The sequence below is a fragment of the Zophobas morio genome, unplaced genomic scaffold, assembly GCF_036711695.1.
Source record: "Zophobas morio isolate AGI-343-1 ecotype UQ-CSIRO unplaced genomic scaffold, CSIRO_AGI_Zmor_V1 ptg000008l, whole genome shotgun sequence".
Classification (NCBI taxonomy): domain Eukaryota; kingdom Metazoa; phylum Arthropoda; class Insecta; order Coleoptera; family Tenebrionidae; genus Zophobas; species Zophobas morio.
In genome coordinates, this window is record NW_026972113.1 from 12,412,668 (window position 1) to 12,432,248 (window position 19,581).

Sequence of the window (19,581 nt, forward strand, 5' to 3'; positions counted from 1 at the left end):
ACAAAACGATGTGATTTTTTTATCACATATAAAATTGTTTTCTTTTTATTTTCAACGAAAACCAGTTTCTTTGTGGTGTTTTTTAAGTCAATTTGGGGAAAAAAAATCGTCAAAATTTTCTAATATTTTCTGTAATAATTTCGAAGATGGTTTTTTTTGGTTTCGAAAATTTTCTGAAAAAATCAACAATTGTTAGCTTACCAACAAAGTCAAAATGAAAATGCGAAAATGAGAACAGGAACAAAAGTTAAAATTTTCTCTTTTCAAAAATTTCTCAGGTTTTGATGAAAAGTTTTCTGAAAGTCAAGATTTGCAAAATTTGAAAAATCAGACAAAAGCAAGCCTGAAATTATCAAAAAAGCTTAAAATCCAAAAAAATTTAGCACCGACTTTCTCTCCAAAAATTCGTCAAAATTTTCAATTTTCACAAAAAGATGTTGTGATTTTTTATTCACTTATAAAATTGTTTTCTTTTTATTTTCAACGAAAACCAGTTTCTTTGTGGTGTTTTTAAGTCACTTTAGGGAAAAAAGAATCGTCAAAATTTTCAAAATATTTTCTGTAACAATTTCGAAGATGGTTTTTTTGGTTTCGAAAATTTTCTGAAAAAATTAACAATTGTTAGGTTTCCAACAAAGTCAAAATGAAAATGCGAAAATGAGAACAGGAACAAACGTTAAAATTTTCTCTTTTCAAAAATTTCTCAGATTTTGATGAAAAAGTTTTCCGCAAGTCAAGATTTGCTAAACTTGGAAAAATCAGACAAAAGCAAGCCTGAAATTATCATAAAAGCTCAAAATCCAAAAAAATTTAGCACCGACTTTCTCTCCAAAAATTCGTCAAAATTTTCAATTTTCACAAAAAGATGTTGTGATTTTTTTATCACATATAAAATTGTTTTCTTTTTATTTTCAACGAAAACCAGTTTCTTTGTGGAGTTTTTTAAGTCAATTTAAGGAAAAAAAATCGTCAAAATTTTCAAAATATTTTCTGTAACAATTTCGAAGATGGTTTTTCTTGGTTTCGAAAATTTTCTGAGAAAATTAACAATTGTTAGGTTTCCAACAAAGTCAACATGAAAATACCAAAATGACAACAGGAACAAAAGTTAAAATTTTCTCTTTTCAAAAATTTCTCAGGTTTTGATGAAAAAGTTTTCCGAAAGTCAAGATTTGCAAAATTTGAAAAATCAGACAAAAGCATGCCTGAAATTATCAAAAAAGCTCAAAATGAAAAAAAATTAGCACCGACTTTCTCTCCAAAAATTCGTCAAAATTTTCAATTTTCACAAAAAGATGTGATTTTTTTATCACATATAAAATTGTTTTCTTTTTATTTTCAACGAAAATCAGTTTCTTTGTGGTGTTTTTTAAGTCAATTTGGGGAAAAAAAATCGTCAAAATTTGCTAATATTTTCTGTAACAATTTCGAAGATGGTTTTTTTTGGTTTCGAAAATTTTTTGAAAAAATGAACAATTGTTAGCTTTCCAACAAAGTCAAAATGAAAATACCAAAATGACAACAGGAGCAAATGTTAAAATTTTCTCTTTTCAAAAATTTCTCAGATTTTGATGAAAAAGTTTTCTGCGAGTCAAGATTTGCAAAATTTGGAAAAATCAGACAAAAGCAAGCCTGAAATTATCATAAAAGCTCAAAATTCAAAAAAATTTAGCACCGATTTTCTCTCCAAAAATTCGTCAAAATTTTCAATTTTCACAAAAAGATGTTGTGACTTTTTTATCAGATATAAAATTGTTTTCTTTTTATTTTCAACGAAAACCAGTTTCTTTGTGGTGGTTTTTAAGTCAATTTAGGGGAAGAAAAATCGTCAAAATTTTCAAAAAATTTTCCGCAAGTCAAGTTTGCAAAATTTGAATAATCAGACAAAGGCAAGCATGAAATTATCAAAAAATCTCAAAATCCAAAAAAATTTAGCACCGACTTTCTCTCCAAAAATTCGTCAAAATTTTCAATTTTCACAAAAAGAAGTTGTGATTTTTTTATCAAATATAAAATTGTTTCCTTTTTATTTTCAACGAAAACCAGTTTCCTTGTGGTGTTTTTTAAGTCAATTTGGGAAAAAAAAAATCGTCAAAATTTTCTAATATTTTCTGTAACAATTTCGAAGATGGTTTTTTCTGGTTTCGAAAATTTTTTGAAAAAATTAACAATTGTTAGCTTTCCAACAAAGTCAAAATGAAAATACCAAAATGACAACAGGAGCAAATGTTAAAATTTTCCCTTTTCAAAAATTTCTCAGATTTTGATGAAAAAGTTTTCTGCAAGTCAAGATTTGCAAAATTTGGAAAAATCAGACAAAAGCAAGCCTGAAATTATCATAAAAGCTCAAAATCCAAAAAAATTTAGCACCGACTTTCTCTCCAAAAATTCGTCAAAATTTTCAATTTTCACAAAAAGATGTGATTTTTTATCACATATAAAATTGTTTTCTTTTTATTTTCAACGAAAACCAGTTTCTTTGTGGTGTTTTTTAAGTCAATTGGAAACAAAAACGTCAAAATTTTCAAAATATTTTCTGTAACAATTTCGAAGATGGTTTTTTTTGGTTTCGAAAATTTTCTGAGAAAATTAACAATTGTTAGGTTTCCAACAAAGTCAAAATGAAAATGCGAAAATGAGAACAGGAACAAAAGTTAAAATTTTCTCTTTTCAAAAATTTCTCAAATTTTGATGAAAAAGTTTTCCGCAAGTCAAGATTTGCAAAATTTGAAAAAATCAGACAAAAGCAAGAATGAAATTATCATAAAAGCTCAAAATCCAAAAAAATTTAGCACCGACTTTCTCTCCAAAAATTCGTCAAAATTTTCAATTTTCACAAAAAGATGTGATTTTTGTATCACATATAAAATTGTTTTCTTTTTATTTTCAACGAAAACCAGTTTCTTTGTGGCGTTTTTTAAGTCAATTTAGGGAAAAAAAATCGTCAAAATTTTCTAATATTTTCTGTAACAATTTCGAAGATGGTTTATTATTTTCATTATAGTAATCTTCGATTTTTGGTTTCAAAAATTTTCTGAGAAAATTAACAATTGTTAGGTTTCCAACAAAGTCAAAATGAAAATACGAAAATGACAACAGGAACAAAAGTTAAAATTTTCTCTTTTCAAACATTTCTCAGGTTTTGATGAAAAACTTTTCCGCAAGTCAAGATTTGCAAAATTTGGAATAAATCAGACAAAAGCAAGCCTGAAATGATCATAAAAGCTCAAAATCCAAAAAAATTTAGCACCGACTTTCTCTCCAAAAATTCGTCAAAATTTTCAATTTTCACAAAAAGATGTGATTTTTTTATCACACATAAAATTGTTTTCTTTTTATTTTCAACCAAAACCAGTTTCTTTGTGGTGTTTTTTAAGTCAATTTAGGGACAAAAACACGGCAAAATTTTCAAAATATTTTCTGTAACAATTTCGAAGATGTTTTTTTTGGTTTCGAAAATTTTCTGAGAAAATTAACAATTGTTAGGTTTCCAACAAAGTCAAAATGAAAATGCGAAAATGGGAACAGGAACAAAAGTTAAAATTTTCTGTTTTCAAAAATTTCTCAGATTTTGATGAAAAAGTTTTCTGAAAGTCAAGATTTGCAGAATTTGGAAAAATCAGACAAAAGCAAGCCTGAAATTATCATAAAAGTTCAAAATCCAAAAAAATTTAGCACCAACTTTCTCTCCAAAAATTCGTCAAAATTTTCAGTTTTCACAAAAAGATGTAATATTTTTATCACATATAAAATTGTTTTCTTTTTGTTTTCAACGAAAACCAGTTTCTTTGTGGTGTTTTTTAAGTCAATTTAGGGAAAAAAAATCGTCAAAATTTTCAAAATATTTTCTGTAACAATTTCGAAGATGGTTTTTATTGGTTTCGAAAGTTTTCTGAAAAAATTAACAATTGTTAGGTTTCCAACAAAGTCAAAATGAAAATACGAAAATGACAACAGGAACAAAAGTTAAAATTTTCTCTTCTCAAAAATTTCTCAGGTTTTGATGAAAAAGTTTTCCGCAAGTCAAGATTTGTAAAATTTGGAAAAATCAGACAAAAGCAAGCCTGAAATTATCATAAATGGTCAAAATCCAAAAATGTTAGCACTAATTTACTTTTCAAAAATGCGTCAAAATTTTCAATTTTTCACAAAAAGATGTAATTTTTAACGAATTTGTTTTCCTTTTTTCATCAAAAACCAGTTTCTTCACTGTGTTTTTTATTTAAGTCAATCGAAGAGCAAAATATTATTATTATTGTAACATTCTGGTCTTAATTTTCAATTTTTTCAGAAAAAATTCGCAGTTAAGTTTTCAACAAACCCAAAATAGACAAAACGAAAATGTTCTGGTTTCAAAAATTTTTCAGATTTTGCCAAAAAAGTATTCACAAGTTAAAATTTGCAAAAATTAAACAGTAACAGATGTCAAATTAGTCTGAAAGCGCATAATACAAAATTTTTAGTACTCTTTACTTTTCAAAAATCAGTCAAAATTTTATATAAAAAAATTGTTGTTTCGTCATATTTTGTTTTCTTTTCAACCGAAAGAAATTTCTGTAAGCTACTTTTAGCTTCTTAGATTTCCTAGAAACCCAGAAAACACCGAAAATGACAGAAAAGTGAAAATTTTCTGGTTTTCAAAAATTTCTCTAAAACCAATAATACAACAAGTTTGAACATTTTCTTACTTTTCAAAAATTCGTCAAAATTGTAGGGTATTTTTGCGTCAGATTTTTCTAATTTTCAGCTACAATTAGTAAATTTGTCAATATTATCTAAATATTTTCGATAATAACTTCGAAGTGAGTAAGTAGTGTTATTATTGTTAAGCATTTTGTCCTGGTTTTCAAATTTTTAGTGAACAAATAGAAAGCTTTCAAATTTCGTAGAAACCTAAAAAGAAAAAAAGTCAAAATTATCTATTTTTCAAAAATGTACAAAAATAGCAACACAGAAAGAACTAAAAAACTCATAATTTAAAAATTCTTCAAAAATTTGTCAACATTTTAAAAACACAAAAAGACAAGTACCCAAAAACTAATACAAAAATAAAAAATCGGTTATGCAACCAGCAATACACCCAAATTAAAATTAATTTTTTACAAAAAATAGAACGATCGATTTTTAAATTCTAGCGATATAAGACTATAATTTTGTTGGTTTGCCCTTTAGTTCACCCTATATAACCCAAATTTGTGATTTTTGATCCTTCACTGTTTCATTTTTCTTATATTGGCACCTTCCCCAGCTGTCATTCTTATCTCCGCAGTGCTGGTTGCCTACCCCAACCATCTTGTTTATAGGTCGAAGCAAAAATATGTTACTGAAAACCCCCACAACCAGTGCGACATTCCAGCCGAAAAAATGCTAAACCACCACTAATCCGCAATGGAACCCCCACAGCCCCCCGCCGATCTCACCCCGGCCTCAGCACCTGCTAAACCTGACCCGAACAAAGTCGAACTGAAACAAGACATGACATGCAACAACAACGACGAAAATGCAAGACCGCACGAAGACCGCATCAAAGAACTAGTGGAGAAGTGCACCAACCTGGAGGCCAAACTGGACCTGGTAAATCACCACTCGAATCAATAATTAAAAAACTGACCCACATTTTTAGGTGACCAGGCAGAAGGAGCTCGCCCAGAAAGAAAAAGAAGCCATGGTGGTGAAGTACGCCATCAGCGAGAAGAACGTGCTGGACGTGAAGCACCAGAAGGAACAAATCGAGAAGAAATACAAGGAACAAGTAGCCGAGAACGAGATTATTCAGCATAAGGTGCAAGTGATGGTGTCTGAGAAGGCGCGGATTTGCCAGATGTTCGACAACAAGTGCTACGAGTACAAGAACTGCCAGCAGGAGTTGGAGCAAGTCAAGGCGGATTTGAATGCTTTGGAGACCAAGCTGAAGTGGTCCCAGAATAGCTTGAAAACAGAAATTCAACTCCATAAAGTAAGTACATAAGTGACAAAATCGTATAACGCGGGTAGCAAAGACGCAAACCCTTTCTGTAAAAAGCACGAATGACAGATGGCACTTTAAAATTTAAAAATGTCTTTCTTTACAGGAAAGTCAGTCAAAAGTTGACGAACTCAATAAAAAGGTGAAAGAGAGCACCGATGTAATCGAGCAAGCCAAACGCGAAGCGCAAGAATCCATAAAGACATTCCACACCTCCCAGGATAACCGCGCCCACGTGCTCGATCAACAACTCAAAGAACAACAAGCGACCTTGATCCTCCTCAAGCACGAAAAAGATGATAAAGAACAACAACTCAAAGCCCTCAATCTCCAACTGGAGAAGCTTCAAACTAAACAAAGAGATATGTTACAAGAAAACAACGATCTTTCTCTTAAGGTACAACAACTCGAGCGTGACCGTTTGGAGACGGAGCAGAAACTGAGCGACTTCCGGGCATGCGCAGACCAACAAAGACAAGACTGTGCGGACCTCCAGGCCAAGACGACGCTCTTAGACCAGTTGAACCTCCAGCTGAAGCACGAACAAGAACAAAACAAGGGGTGCAACGACCAGATTTGTTTGTTGAAGCAGAGGAACCTGGAGCTGGAGAGCGACATCGTCGCCTGCAGGGAACGCGAAGCCGAGTTGTTGTTGTTCACCCAGCAGCTGACCGACAAGAACGTGCGGCTGCAGTCGGAGTTCACGGCATTGGAAACCAAAGTGCAGCAACTCAGCTGCGAGCAAAACCTGCTGAAGAGGGCGCTCAAAGAACAAGAGACCAAGAGCGGGATGGTGACCCTCCAGGTGGCACAAGAACGGCAGAAGTTCACCGAAGAACTCGACTCCTTGAGGACGACTTTAACCGACAAAACGACTCAGTGCGACAAGTTTAAACAAGAAGCGAGTGACCACAAAGGCGAGAATAAATTACTAAAAAGAAAGTTCGAGTTGTCCTTGAAAGAAATAAACAAGGAGCTCCAGCAGTGCCGCAAGAAGCTCGAGCACTACGAAATCCTCGAGAACAAGAGCAGCAGCAGCTCGAACTCGTCCTTGAACGTGGATCGCTCCAACGGCTCGCCTGAACAAGTCAAGGTCATCCAACCCGACGCCGCTCTCGACCGACAAACCCTGATCGAGCACATCGTCAAGCTCCAACGGATCAGCGCCCGGAAATCGGAGAAGCTGGACTTCCTGGAGGAGCACGTGAACACTCTGGTGCTGGAGCTGCAGAAGAAGTCGAGGCTGTTGCAGAGCTACGTGCTGAGGGACCAGGCCGGGACTCTCACGTCGAATACGATGGATAATAATAAGGTGAGTGTGATTGGCGCAGTCGGGTGGATGGGTTTTAATGTGAATTTTTTCATGCAGTCTTCTTCCAAGTTTTGGTAATGTAGGGGTGTTTTGGGGGAGTTTTTGGTAAAGAGGGTGTTTTTTTTTAGGCGAACATAGCCAAGTTGAATGGAGTTATGGCATCCGTGTATAGCTGTCGAGTAGCTGATGATAAACTCACGCTCGAGTTGTCTCTAGATATAAATCGGAAGCTACAGGCTGTACTGGAGGATGCCCTGTTGAAAAATATCACTTTGAAGGTAGGTGCATGTAAGATTTTTTCGCAAGTCCAGCAGCGATTTTTTGGGGAATGGATTTGTTTTACACGAGACAAAGCTAATTCTTAAAAATCCATAACATTAATAAAACTCGTAACTCTACTTTTTCGGAAAAAAAAACAAAATAAAAAAGTTTTCTCGAACATTGTTGAATTAGTTTTGGGTAGTTTTGAGGAGCTTTGAAGTTTTGACAATTTTTACTTTTTCGAAATATCAACGTTTTCCTTGAGGATTTTACAACCTTGGGAACCTTAAGACTTCATTTTTAAGAAGTTTGAAAATGAAATTTTTGGAAAAAATATGTATTTAATAGTTTTGCGAAGATACAAAATCTTGTGGTTTCAATCGTTTTTTGTTTTTCTTATCGCTTGTAATTTTCAAGCTTTTTGCTGGATTTTTTCTGTTGATTTTTTGGCGCTTTTTGACTTTTCTTATCGTTTTTGTCTTTCCTGTGTCTTTTTTTTGTCGCTTTTTTGTTGCTCTCTTACGCCTTTTTTTTTTGAGTGTTTTGTTGTTATTTTCTTCGACTTTTGCTGTTTTTTTTGTTGCCTTGTTTTTCTTTTCTCTTTTTCGTGTTTTTTCAGGTCACTGGTTTTTTGTATATTTTTATCGGCCTTTTGGCCACTTTTTGGTGTTGTTTTGTCATTTTGTATGCTTTGTATTATTGCGTTTTTATCTCCTTTTTTATTAGATTTTTGTCTTTTGTCGTCTTTTTTTTCGTTGCGTTTTTTTTTGGTGTTTTTTTTCTTTCTCGCATTTTTTTTACATTTTATGGCATTATTTTTTTACATTATTTATGGTTTTTGGTCATGGTTTTTCTGTGTATTTTTATTTGCTTTTTTTTCGCCGTTTTTTCGTGTTTGCTGTTTATTAATCCCCCTTTTTGAGTGTTTTTTTTTTGTTATTTTTTTCGACTTTTGGTGTTTTTTTTTTGTCACTTAATTTTTGTATATTTTGTCATTTTTTGTCGCGATTTTTCTTCGCCATTTTTGTCGCTTTTTTGTTGGCCTTTTTTTTCTGTTGATCTTTTGTCGCTTTTTTCTCTTTTTTCGGTTTTGTGGTTTTTGACATTTTTTGAAATGCTTTTTGTTAGTGCATTTTTGCATTTTTTGTTGCATTTCAATCTCCTTTTTATCAGATTTTTGCCTTTTGTTGTCCTTTTGTTCGTCGCCTTTTTTGGTGTTTTTTCCGACGGTTTTTTGTGTTATTTTTTATCGCCTATATTTTTCAAGCTTCTTGTTGCATTTTTTTCTGTTGACTATTTGTCGCTTTTTGATTTTTGTCCGTTTTTATGTCATTTTTTCGTCGCTATTTTGTTGCTCTCTTTCGCCTTTTTTTTTAGTGTTTTTTTGTTACTTTCTTAGACTGATTTTTTGTGGCTTAATTTTTGTATATTTTGTCACTTTTGTGCTTTTTGTTCGCCATTTTCGTGTTTTTTTTTTGTTAACCTTTTTTTTGCTTTTTTTTCTTTTTAAGTATTTTTTTTATGCTTTTTATTATTGCGCTTTTGCATTTTTTTGTTACGTTTTTATCTCCTTTTTTATCAGATTTTTGTCTTTTGTTGTCCATTTTTTCGTTGTCTTTTTTTTTGGTGTTTTTTTTATTTTTTGTTTTGTGTTTTTTCGACTTTTTTTGGTGTTCTTTTTATCGCTTTTGTTCTCTCTCTCTCTCTCTCTCTCTCTCTTGCTTTTTTTTTGCATTTTTTCGCCGTTTTTTCTTGTTTGCTTTTTAATCCCCCTTTTTGAGTGTTTTTTTTTTTGTAATTTTTTTCAACTTTTGGTGTTTTTTTTGTCGTTTAATTTTTGTATATTTTCTCATTTTCTGTCGCGCTTTTCCTTCGCCATTTTTCGTCGTTTTCTTGTTGCTCTTTTTTTCTGTTGATCTTTTGTCACTTTTTTCTTTTTTTCGTGTTTTTTTCGGGTCATGGTTTTTTGCATCTTTTTATCGGTCTTTTTTCCGCTTTTTTTGTGGTTTTTGCCATTTTTTTAATGCTTTTTGTTATTGCGTTTTTGCATTTTTTGTTGCAACTTTTTATCAGATTTTTGTCTTTTTTTTTGCATCATGATTGTTGCCTTTTTCTTTTTTGGTGTTTTTTCGGCTTGTTTTTTTTACGAAGTTTTTTTTGGGTATTTTTTTGATCGATTTTTTGTTCTTTCTCTCACTTTTTTTCATTTTTAGTTTTTTTTTTAATTTATTTTTTAATTTCTCTTTGTTTTTCTGTGCATTTTTTAGCCGCCTTTTTCGCCTTTTTTTTGGCTGTTTTTTTTTTATTTTTTAAATTTCTCTTTGGTTGTTTGCCCATTTTTTTTGTTAATTTTGTCATTTTGCGTCTTTTTGTTCCTTTTTTTAGTCGTTTTTCTTGTTGTTTCAAAATTTTTGCTGCTGATTTCTTGTGATTTTTTGTGTTCCTTTTTTTACGTTTTTTTTGACGCTTTTTTTGGGGGGATTTTTTGGTGTTTTTTTCGAACTTTTTTGTTGTTTTCTTTTTCTTTTTTTTTGTTGCGTTTTTTCATTTCTGTTTTTTATTTTTTTGCTTTATTTTTGCAGTTTTTTTAATGTTGTTTTCTTCGTACTTTTTTTGTTCCCTTCTTTTAATTATGTGCCTTTTTTTGTTGCTTTTTTTTTTTGGTCTGTTTGGACGTTTTTTGTTACTTTCTTTGCTTTTTGTTATTGTGTTTATTAATTTTTGTATTCCTTTTGTTTTTTTTTGAAGTGTTTTATCTTTTTTTTCGCCGCTTTTTTGTTGTCATTTTTGCGCATTTTTTGGGTGCTTTTTGTTACTTTTTCCGACTTTTGATGTTTTTTTTGTTGTTTAATTTTTGTTTATTTAGTCACTTTTTCGCACATTTTGTTCCCCATTTTTTCGTCGTTCTTTTTTGTTGCCCCCTTTTCTGCTGATTTTTTGTTTCTTTTTATGTGGTCACGATTTTTTTGTTGTTTTTTGCGATTTTTGATGTTTTTTCGACTTGTTTTTTTAACCTTTTTCTTGATCTTTTTTGTTGACCTTTTTTCTGTTGATCTTTCGTCGCCTTTTTCTCTTTTTCGTGTTTTTTTCGGGTTACGTTTTTTTGTATCTTTTTATCGGTCGTTTTTGCCGCTTTTTTGTGGTTTTATCTTTTTATTATTGCGTTTTTTCATTTTTTGCTTTATCTTTGCAGTTTTTTTAATGTTGTTTTTTTCGTTTCTTTTTTTTGTTACCTGTTTTTACCAGCGTTTTTTGTTACCTTTTTTCGTCTGTTTGGAAGTTTTTTGTTACTTTCTTTTATTATTGCGTTTAGTCATTTTTTTATGGTCTTTTTTTAGTTTTTTTTTGAGTGTTTTTATCTCCTTTTTTCGTCGATTTTTTGTTTTCATTTTTTCACCTTTTTTGGATTCTTTTTGTTACTTTTTCCGACTTTTGGTGTTTTTTCCTTGTTTAATTTTTATTTGTTTTGTCACTTTTTTGGATATTTTGTTCCCTATTTTTTCGCCTTTTTTTGTTATCCTTTTTTTTCTGTTGATTTTTTGTTGCCTTTTGTTGTCACGTTTTTTTTCTTTCTTTTGTTGCCTTTTTTGGTGGTTTTTTCGGCTTGTTTTTTTACCCTTTTCTTTGAGATTTTTCTCGTTTTTTTAAAATCTTTTTATCACCTTTCTTTTGTTGCATTTTTTGTCGTTCTCCTTTCTACTTTTTTGTTGTCCTTTTCTTTGTCACTTTTGGCCTCATTTTTGCATTTTTTTTTTTGGTATTTTTTCGCCTTTTATATAGTACTTTTTGTCTTTTTTTTGTTTCTTTGTTATTGCGTTTATTCGTTTCTTTTTTTATACTTCTTTTTTTTTCGTTTTTTGATTTTTTTTGTCCTTTTTTTTTGAGTGTGACATTTTCGTCGTAATTTTTTCGCCAGTTTAGGGTGGTTTTTATTATTTTTTCCGACTTTTGTTTTTTTGTCGCTTAATTTTTGTTTATTTTATCATTATTTTTCACACATTTTGTTTCTTATTTATTCGTAGTTTTTATTTTGTTATTTTTTTGCGCCTTTTTTGTTGTCATGATTTTTTTTGTTGACTTTTTTGTGTCGATTTTTGATGTTTTTTCGTCTTATTTTTTTAACCTTTTTTGCGTTTTTTTGGCGTCTTTTTATCACCTTTTTTTTTGTTGCATGTTTTTGTCTTTCTCTTTGCTACTTTTTTTGTTGTCTTTTTTCTTTGTCGCTTCTTTTTATCTCTTTGGGTGATTTTTGTTACTTTTTGCTTTTTTGGCGCTTTTTTTTACTTTGTCTTTTGTTCCTTTTTTCCGGTTCATTTTTTTACCTTTTTTTCATTTTTTTTTGTTGGTCATGATTTTTTTCTTCATACTTATTTTGTTGTTGACCTTTGCGGGTTTTTTTCATGGCTTTTATAATCTCTTTTGTCGTTCTTTTGAGCGTTTTTTGCTATTTGTTCTGTTTTTTGTTCTTTTTTGATATTTGTGTCTTTTTTTAACCGCTTTTTTAATTTTGTCCCCATTTTTATCTGCCTTTTTCGGTCGTTTTTTGCTACTTTATCTGTTTTTTTGTGCTTTTTTGTAGCCTTTATTACCTTGTCAATTTTTACCGCGTTTTTTTTTTGTTTTTTCGTTATTATTTCTGGCTTTTTTGTTACTTTTTTCGTTTTTGAAAATAGAAATTCGAAGATTGTTTACTTGAAAAATTTTGAACTATTTTTAAGCAACTTGTTAAAAATGTCAATTTTTGAGTATTTTTAAATTTGAAAGTTGTGCTGAGGATTTTAAAAACGAATGTTATTTTGAAACTGGCAATCTTATTTTCAAAATACGAATTTCTGAAAAAAAGACAAATTTTAATAATTTGGAATTTATACAATTTTGTAATTTGGAATCTTCTGAATTTTGGAACATTAAAAAATTGTGTACATGCCTACTGAAAATTTGAAAGAAATACTGTGAAGATTGTTACATTCCTAATCTTCAGACTTTTCAAGAATCCTGCCATTTTTAAAATTTAAAAAAAAATTGGAAATCCTTTTTGGGAAAAATGTTGGCCCCAAATAAAAAATCGCTGCCCATTCTTTAAGCCCGCATTGTCTGACCAATCCCGTTTGTTCAGGAGAACGTGGACACTCTGGGCAAAGAAATCGATCGACTAAACACCCTTCTCAAATCATAATTGTATTATACCAAGTATTAATTAAACGTAACTAAGAATAATAATTTATTGTATGTATCTAAAAAGTCGAATAAATGTATGAAACGATGATTCAGTCAATATCGTCGATCGAAACCTCCTCGTAGTCCTTTTCCAACATCGCCAGATCCTCCCTCGCCTCGTTAAACTCGCCCTCTTCCATCCCCTCATGGATGTACCAGTGCACGAACGCCCTCTTCGCAAACATCAAATCGAACTTCTTGTTCAGCTTATTCCACGCCGACTCGATGGCCGTCGTGTTCGACAGCATACACGCCGCCCTCTGCACGCGCGCTAAATCCCCCCCAGGCACCACCGTGGGCGGCTGGTAATTAATCCCCACCTAAAACAATCATCGTTAGCGCTAAGTTTGAAAAAAAAAATCGTCTATACCTTGAACCCCGTCGGACACCAGTTGACGAATCGGATGTTGCTCTTCGTCTTCATCTGCGCTATCGACGCGTTCACGTCCTTGGGCACCACGTCCCCCCGGTACAGCAGACAGCACGCCATGTACTTGCCGTGGCGCGGGTCGCACTTGACCATCTGGTTGCTCGACTCGAACAGCTCCGACGTGATCTCCGACACCGACATCCCCTCGTGGAAGGCCTTGTCGGAGGACACCACCGGCGCGTACGACGCCAGCGGGAAGTGGATGCGCGGGTAGGGCACCAGGTTGGTCTGGTACTCCGTCAAGTCCACGTTGAGGGCGCCGTCGAAGCGCAGCGACGCCGTGATGGACGACACCACCTGGCTGATCAGCCGGTTGAGGTTGATGTAGTTGGGGCGCTCGATCCCTAATTTCTTGCGACAGATGTCGTAGATGGCCTCGTTGTCCACCATGAAGGCGCAGTCGGTGTGGCCCAGGGTGGTGTGCGTGGTTAGGATGGAGTTGTAGGGTTCCACGACGGCGGTGCACACCTGGGGCGCGGGGTAGATGACGAACTCGAGCTTGCTTTTCTTGCCGAACTCCTCGGAGAGGTTCTCCATGAGGAGGGAAGTGAAGCCGGAGCCGGTGCCGCCGCCGAAGGAGTGGAAGACGAGGAAACCTTGCAAGCCGGAGCACTGCTCGGCCATCTTGGAGAGCTTGTCCATGACCACGCTGATCATTTCTTTGCCTATGGTGTAGTGGCCGCGGGCGTAGTTATTAGCGGCGTCCTCTTTCCCGGTGATGAGTTGCTCCGGGTGGTAGAGTTGTTTGTACTTGCCGGTCCGGACTTCGTCTAAATTGGGGTAAGGGGGTGAGGGTTCGGGCGGGTTGTGGCTACCTACCGACCACCGTGGGCTCCAGGTCCACCATGAGGGACCTGGGGACCATGTTCCCGTTCTCCACTTCGTAGAAGAAGGTGCCGTAGCAGTTGTCAGATACGATCTCGCTCTGGTCCTTCAGGCTCCCGTCGGGTTGTATCCCGTGCTCCAGACAGTACAGCTCCCACGTGGTGTTCCCGATCTGGACGCCGGCTTGGCCGATGTGGACGGAAATACATTCCCTCTACAACTGAAGCGTGTTGGGTGTGGAGATGGTGACGTAACTTACCATTCTGGCGCCTCTTCAAAAATTTAACACACAAATTTAAATTACATACGATTTGGATGTGCGAAACTCGTCGAAATTTTGAAAAGTTTGTTTACTTCATGCCAGGGGTGGAGCCATGGAGACGATGGCAGCCACTTGATTCGTAAGTTTGTCACTCAAACAAAGAGAGAATAGATTCTAAGATTTATTATCACAACAGTGTCATCAATAAATACATCATGGTCAAACCAAGTGCTTTGACATTCTCAGAGTAACTTGCAAAATAACACACTTCCAGTCTATACAGTTTTATTTTCATATGTAGATTAACAACAAGGAACGATTAAAATGTTTTTCACCACCAAAACATTTTACTCTTTCCACGTAAAGCAAGAATAATCCTTCGGAAAACGAACTTGTAGCAAGCGTTATATTTCTAATAGAGTAACTGCTATGGATTACATCATAGAATCTGTATTATTAGAATTAGATCTAGAATGAGTAGGTCTGGAATTTTCTAAAGAACTCGAACTACTTGACGCGTTGTGGGCGGGTAGTAAGATGTTTTGCAATATGTTGACGCTATCTTGTCCTGCAATCAAACAACAATGAAAAAAATTGACCGGATTAGTGAGTAGAACTAACCCCCACTTGACGAATCTTGATTACAGTCACTACTTTGTTCGTCAGTTATTAAATTCTGCCTACATATGGGACATGTACCATGCAGCTCTAGCCATGGCCGTATGCATGGTTCATGGTAGATGTGGGTACATGGTAACTGTCGGACGTTCTCGCCCAACATGAAGTCTTCCCAACACACGGAACATTGTAACTTGGCGTCCACCTGATCCGCTTTCACGTTTATGATTGGTAGAGCGTCTATTACTTCTTTTGACACAGGAGGCGGTCCTGCAACGATGACATTGTTAAACCCAATAATACCAACATTAAAAAATAGTCTAGTTAATTAGACAGAAATTTCTTGGCCCTCCAGCTTAGCTTAGTTCAGGTCAGGTCAGGTCATATCATGTAATGTCAACTCAGGTCAGATTTTGACAACAAAAATTTAATAATAATTAAAAATGTTTAATTATAGACCATTCAGAATGGGAGCGCAGCGAGCACGTCCGAGGAGCTAAATTATTAGCTAAAATATTACTGTTGTTTACAAAGTCTGTTGAAAAATTATTTTGTGATCTTAAGTGACTAAAGAACTCAAATATCCTGAATGTGCTCGCTGCGCTCGCCTTTTTGAGGCCGTTTTACTTTCCATGGTAATTTACCTTGACAGGGACACCTTGAGATTGATTCGTAAATGTTTTAATTATCCAAGAAAAAAAAGATAACCAAAATATTGTTTAAAAAAAGCGTTTTTAAAAATTGTTTTGTGATCATTACTGACTGTGGAACTGTCATATCGTGAACGTGCTCGCTGCGCTCCCATTTTAGACCATGATTTTTTCAAAGTAATTTAGCTTGACAGGGACGGACATCTTCAGAATGATTCGTAAATTAATAAATTATTTGAGGTATTAAAACAAAGAGAACGTTCAGAAGGCGAGCGCAGCGAGCAATTTCAGCGAGAAGCTAAATTATGAATCAAATATTAAATATTATTGTTGTTTCAAAAAGCGTGTTTAAAAATTATTTTGTGACCATTACCGACTGTGGAACTGTGGACGTGCTCGCTGTGCTCGCATTTTGGAGGGTATTTTTTCCGAAGCAATTTAGCTTGACACGGACATCTTGACAATTATTCGTAAATGTTCGTAAATATTTTCATTGGGGCAATTATAAAAAAAGAACGGTAAAAATACGAGCGCAGCGAGCACGTTTAGGTGTTATCATAGTTTATTTTTTTAAAGTAATAAATATTGAGTTTTATTATTACAACATAACCTAAAAATATTTGCTGGGATTCCTAGATAACTTTATGGAATTAAGCTCTACAAAATTTTAAATGACAGTTCTTTATCGAGCAAAATTTTGAATACCATAACCATCTTTTCACAACAAAAAACTTAAAACATGACATTAAAATGATACATTTTTGGAGGGAAATATGGATTTTGCAATTATGGGGCGGAGCCTAATTCCAAAATCCTTATACAAATTCTCCATTTTAAGCATATTTTAAGTTTCATGTTGTGAAAAGAAATCTACACATGTTAAAACAAAAAGGCAAAAATTTAAGCCCGCCCACCCGCCCTGTCTCAATTGTGATGATTTTTTTCATTCGCGGTGAATCAAAAGAGGCGGGGCTTAACTGCAAAATACTTATTTCGTTACAAGAACTTAAAAACATGTTTTTGAGTATGGTATTGTTCAAAGAATACTATGTATATTAAGAAAAAAAGGCAAAATATAAACCCCGCCCACCCGCCCCATCTCAATTGTGATGATTTTTATTCTTAGAAACTAGAAACACGTTTAAAATAGTAAATTTTTATAGGAAATATGAATTTTGCAGTTAAGCTCCGCCCTCTTGGCTCACGACGAATAAAAAAGAATCATTACAACTGAGATAGGGTGGGTGGGCGGGGCATATATTTTGCCTTTTTGTTTTCTTAATACCATTACCATCTTTTCACAACAAAAAACTGAAAGTATGGTTAAAATGATACACTTTTGAAGGGAAATATGGATTTTGCAATTACGGGACGGAGCCTAATTCCAAAATCCTTATACAAATTTTCCATTTTAAGCATATTTTAAGTTACATGTTGTGAAAAGAAATCTACACATGTTAAAAAAAAAAGACAAAAATGTAAGCCCGCCCACCCGCCCTGTCTCAATTGTGATGATTTTTTTTATTCGCGGTGAATCAAAAGAGGCGGGGCTTAACTACAAAATACTTATTTCGTTACAAGAACTTAAAAACATGTTTTTGAGTATGGTATTGTTCAAAGAATACAATGTATATTAAGAAAAAAAAGCAAAATATAAACCCCGCCCACCCGCCCCTTCTCAATTGTGATGATTTTTATTCTTAGAAACTAGAAACACGTTTAAAATAGTAAATTTTTGTAGGAAATATGAATTTTGCAGTTAAGCTCCGCCCTCTTGGCTCACGACGAATAAAAAAGAATCATTACAACTGAGATAGGGTGGGTGGGCGGGGCATATATTTTGCCTTTTTGTTTTCTTAATACCATTACCATTTTTTCACAACAAAAAACTTCAAGTATGGTTAAAATGATACATTTTTGAAGGGAAATATGGATTTTGCAATTATGGGGAGGAGCCTAATTCCAAAATCCTTATACAAATTTTCCATTTTAAGCATATTTTAAGTTTCATGTTGTGAAAAGAAATCTACACATGTTAAAACAAAAAGACAAAAATGTAAGCCCGCCCACCCGCCCTGTCTCAATTGTGATAACTTTTTTTATTCGCGGTGAATCAAAAGAGGCGGGGCTTAACTGCAAAATACTTATTTCGTTACAAGAACTTAAAAACATGTTTTTGAGTATAGTATTGTTCAAAGAATACTATGTATATTAAGAAAAAAAGGCAAAATATAAACCCCGCCCACCCGCCCCATCTCAATTGTGATGATTTTTATTCTTAGAAACTAGAAACACGTTTAAAATAGTAAATTTTTGTAGGAAATATGAATTTTGCAGTCAAGCTCCGCCCTTTTGGCTCACGACGAATAAAAAAGAATCATTACAATTGAGATAGGGTGGGTGGGCGGGGCATATATTTTGCCTTTTTATTTTCTTAATACCATTACCATCTTTTCACAACAAAAATTTAAAACATGGTTAAAATGATACATTTTTGAAGGGAAATATGGATTTTGCAATTATGGGGCGGAGCCTAATTCCAAAATCCTTATACAAATTCTCTATTTTAAGCATATTTTAAGCTTCATGTCGTGAAAAGAAGTCTACACATATTAAAACAAAAAGGCAAAATGTAATTTATCACGTGTACCATAACCTTAAAAACTTTGCACGATTTCAGAAGATTTGGTTTGCAATGTCAAAGTTAAGTTGTAAAATCAAGCCGGATTCATAAACCACAAATATTATGACATTTTATAAATCGCGCAAATTTTTTTCACGAATCGTCGAGAAACCATGAAATTAGCCGTTCACTCGATGGACTCTGTATTTACTCACCTGTACTGTCCATTTGATTCAACAACTGCGTGACGATGGCGTCGAGGCCTTCGCGCCCCCACGCGTAGTCCCCCGGGTTCCCCAAAAACAGCTGCATGTTTCCCGCTGCGCCCCAATTCAAGCCCACTCCTAAATTTACAATAAAATCCTGTATAAGATTCTCGAATGGCACGTTCTGCCTCAAATTTGAAGAAGCTAGTCTTGTTAGCGTCCTGCAACAAAAGCGTAAATTAATGCCTTGATTCGAGCGCCGCGGAAGCCGATTAAAAGCATGCTAGAAATGGTTAAAGTTCCAACCTGGGCCGAACTATCCTGGCGCGATTTACTGCATACCTTCTGCCGCTACGGTGACCATCTGTTCGGTTACGTCCTGTTCTGAAGTCTTCCATAGCGGGGGTCAATAGGAGTTCGTTAAAGTCCATCTGGAACGGGAAAATTGGGTTGAGGTTTTTGCATAAGTTGTTATCTTGGATCTTTTAGAAACAATTATCTGAATTATCAGGTGATTGTGTAAATATGGATTTGATGTTGGCGTGGCTGTTTTGCTTTGGAAATGCAAGGTTTGAGCGCTTGTCCCTCGGGAACTGTTTGAATAACCCGGTTGTCTGAGCCCCCATACTTACATCACTGCTATCGTCGTCCTCGTCGATGTCCCCTCCCGTCTCCCTGCTCTCCGGGATCTCCTGTAGCTCCTCGATGAACCCATCCGAGCAATGTGGGCAAGTGAAATTCTGCAAAGGCCAAACTGACATTCTAACCATTATCAGCATTGATTACTTACAGCCGAGGCGTTCTCGAATTGAACGTTGCACATGTGACAATAGAACTTCTGGTGAGGCCGGTCTTCCACTGCCGCTTCTGCCATTTCCACGTTTTCTGCGCTTCGTAACACTTAATTCAAAGATTTAATCGAAATTCACGATAATCTGCCCTTTTTTGACCACCATATTAACTACAACAAATTTAGCGACTTGCTGCCAACCGCCCGAAAACAAAATACCCAGACACAAACCGGGCGAAAATGCCGAGAAAACCCCTCGCCGAAGCCGGGAAAGCGCCCACAAACGATTTTCCGAGCCCGATGTGCTGGTCGTAGACGACAAAAGACAGGAACACGCAACGCACACGTCAGACGGAAATCACCAGAGGTTGGCACGAGGTCACGGGGAAATGCGCACTGGATTTGTGTGTGGTCGGAAGCGG

The 19,581-nt window shown here is 34.7% G+C and overlaps 3 protein-coding genes across 5 annotated transcripts; 1 reads left to right on the forward strand and 2 right to left on the reverse strand.

Moving 5' to 3' along the window:
• The first annotated feature begins 5,267 nt into the window (after window positions 1–5,267).
• Window positions 5,268–12,802, forward strand: LOC135125367 (coiled-coil domain-containing protein 186). Of its 2 annotated transcripts, none has more exons than XM_064050898.1 (5): window positions 5,268–5,574; window positions 5,624–5,956; window positions 6,072–7,277; window positions 7,406–7,555; window positions 12,655–12,802. In XM_064050898.1, the coding sequence occupies exons 1-5, from the start codon at window positions 5,389–5,391 to the stop codon at window positions 12,712–12,714; spliced, it is 1,935 nt and encodes a 644-aa protein (XP_063906968.1). In that variant the 5' UTR covers window positions 5,268–5,388; the 3' UTR covers window positions 12,715–12,802. The 2 variants fall into 2 exon arrangements, with proteins under 2 accessions (XP_063906968.1, XP_063906969.1); XM_064050899.1 differs by lacking the exon at window positions 12,655–12,802 and adding an exon at window positions 7,335–7,351.
• Window positions 12,747–14,440, reverse strand: LOC135125368 (tubulin alpha chain-like). The gene is made up of 4 exons (XM_064050900.1): window positions 14,270–14,440; window positions 14,005–14,224; window positions 13,126–13,955; window positions 12,747–13,075 (listed from the first exon to the last, which is right to left on the reverse strand). The coding sequence occupies exons 1-4, from the start codon at window positions 14,270–14,272 to the stop codon at window positions 12,806–12,808; spliced, it is 1,323 nt and encodes a 440-aa protein (XP_063906970.1). The 5' UTR covers window positions 14,273–14,440; the 3' UTR covers window positions 12,747–12,805.
• Window positions 14,441–14,664: 224 nt separating this feature from the next.
• On the reverse strand, window positions 14,665–19,243 carry LOC135125369 (E3 ubiquitin-protein ligase Iruka-like). 2 transcript variants are annotated; one of them, XM_064050902.1, is made up of 6 exons: window positions 19,160–19,243; window positions 19,002–19,109; window positions 18,712–18,800; window positions 18,379–18,590; window positions 14,894–15,160; window positions 14,665–14,840 (listed from the first exon to the last, which is right to left on the reverse strand). In XM_064050902.1, exons 1-6 carry the CDS (start codon window positions 19,241–19,243, stop codon window positions 14,707–14,709), a joined length of 894 nt encoding a protein of 297 aa, XP_063906972.1. In that variant the 3' UTR covers window positions 14,665–14,706. The 2 variants fall into 2 exon arrangements, with proteins under 2 accessions (XP_063906972.1, XP_063906971.1); XM_064050901.1 differs by having other exon boundaries at window positions 18,676–18,800.
• Between the last annotated feature and the right edge of the window lie 338 nt (window positions 19,244–19,581).

Bases quoted from the DNA above. Each gene is read 5' to 3' on its own strand.
- LOC135125368 (XM_064050900.1), bottom strand. The intron at 13,956-14,004 runs GTAGGTAGCCAC...ACCCCAATTTAG, and splicing joins CCTGGAGCCCACGGTGGTCG to ACGAAGTCCGGACCGGCAAG. The intron at 13,076-13,125 runs GTATAGACGATT...TGATTGTTTTAG, and splicing joins GGTGTCCGACGGGGTTCAAG to GTGGGGATTAATTACCAGCC.
- LOC135125367 (XM_064050898.1), top strand. From the start codon at position 5,389: ATGGAACCCCCACAGCCCCCCGCCGATCTCACCCCGGCCTCAGCACCT. The intron at 5,575-5,623 runs GTAAATCACCAC...CCACATTTTTAG, and splicing joins TGGAGGCCAAACTGGACCTG to GTGACCAGGCAGAAGGAGCT. The intron at 5,957-6,071 runs GTAAGTACATAA...CTTTCTTTACAG, and splicing joins CAGAAATTCAACTCCATAAA to GAAAGTCAGTCAAAAGTTGA.
- LOC135125369 (XM_064050901.1), bottom strand. From the start codon at position 19,243: ATGGCAGAAGCGGCAGTGGAAGACCGGCCTCACCAGAAGTTCTATTGT. The intron at 15,161-18,378 runs GTGAGTAAATAC...TCATCGTTGCAG, and splicing joins GAATCAAATGGACAGTACAG to GACCGCCTCCTGTGTCAAAA. The intron at 14,841-14,893 runs GTTAGTTCTACT...GTTTGATTGCAG, and splicing joins TCAAGATTCGTCAAGTGGGG to GACAAGATAGCGTCAACATA.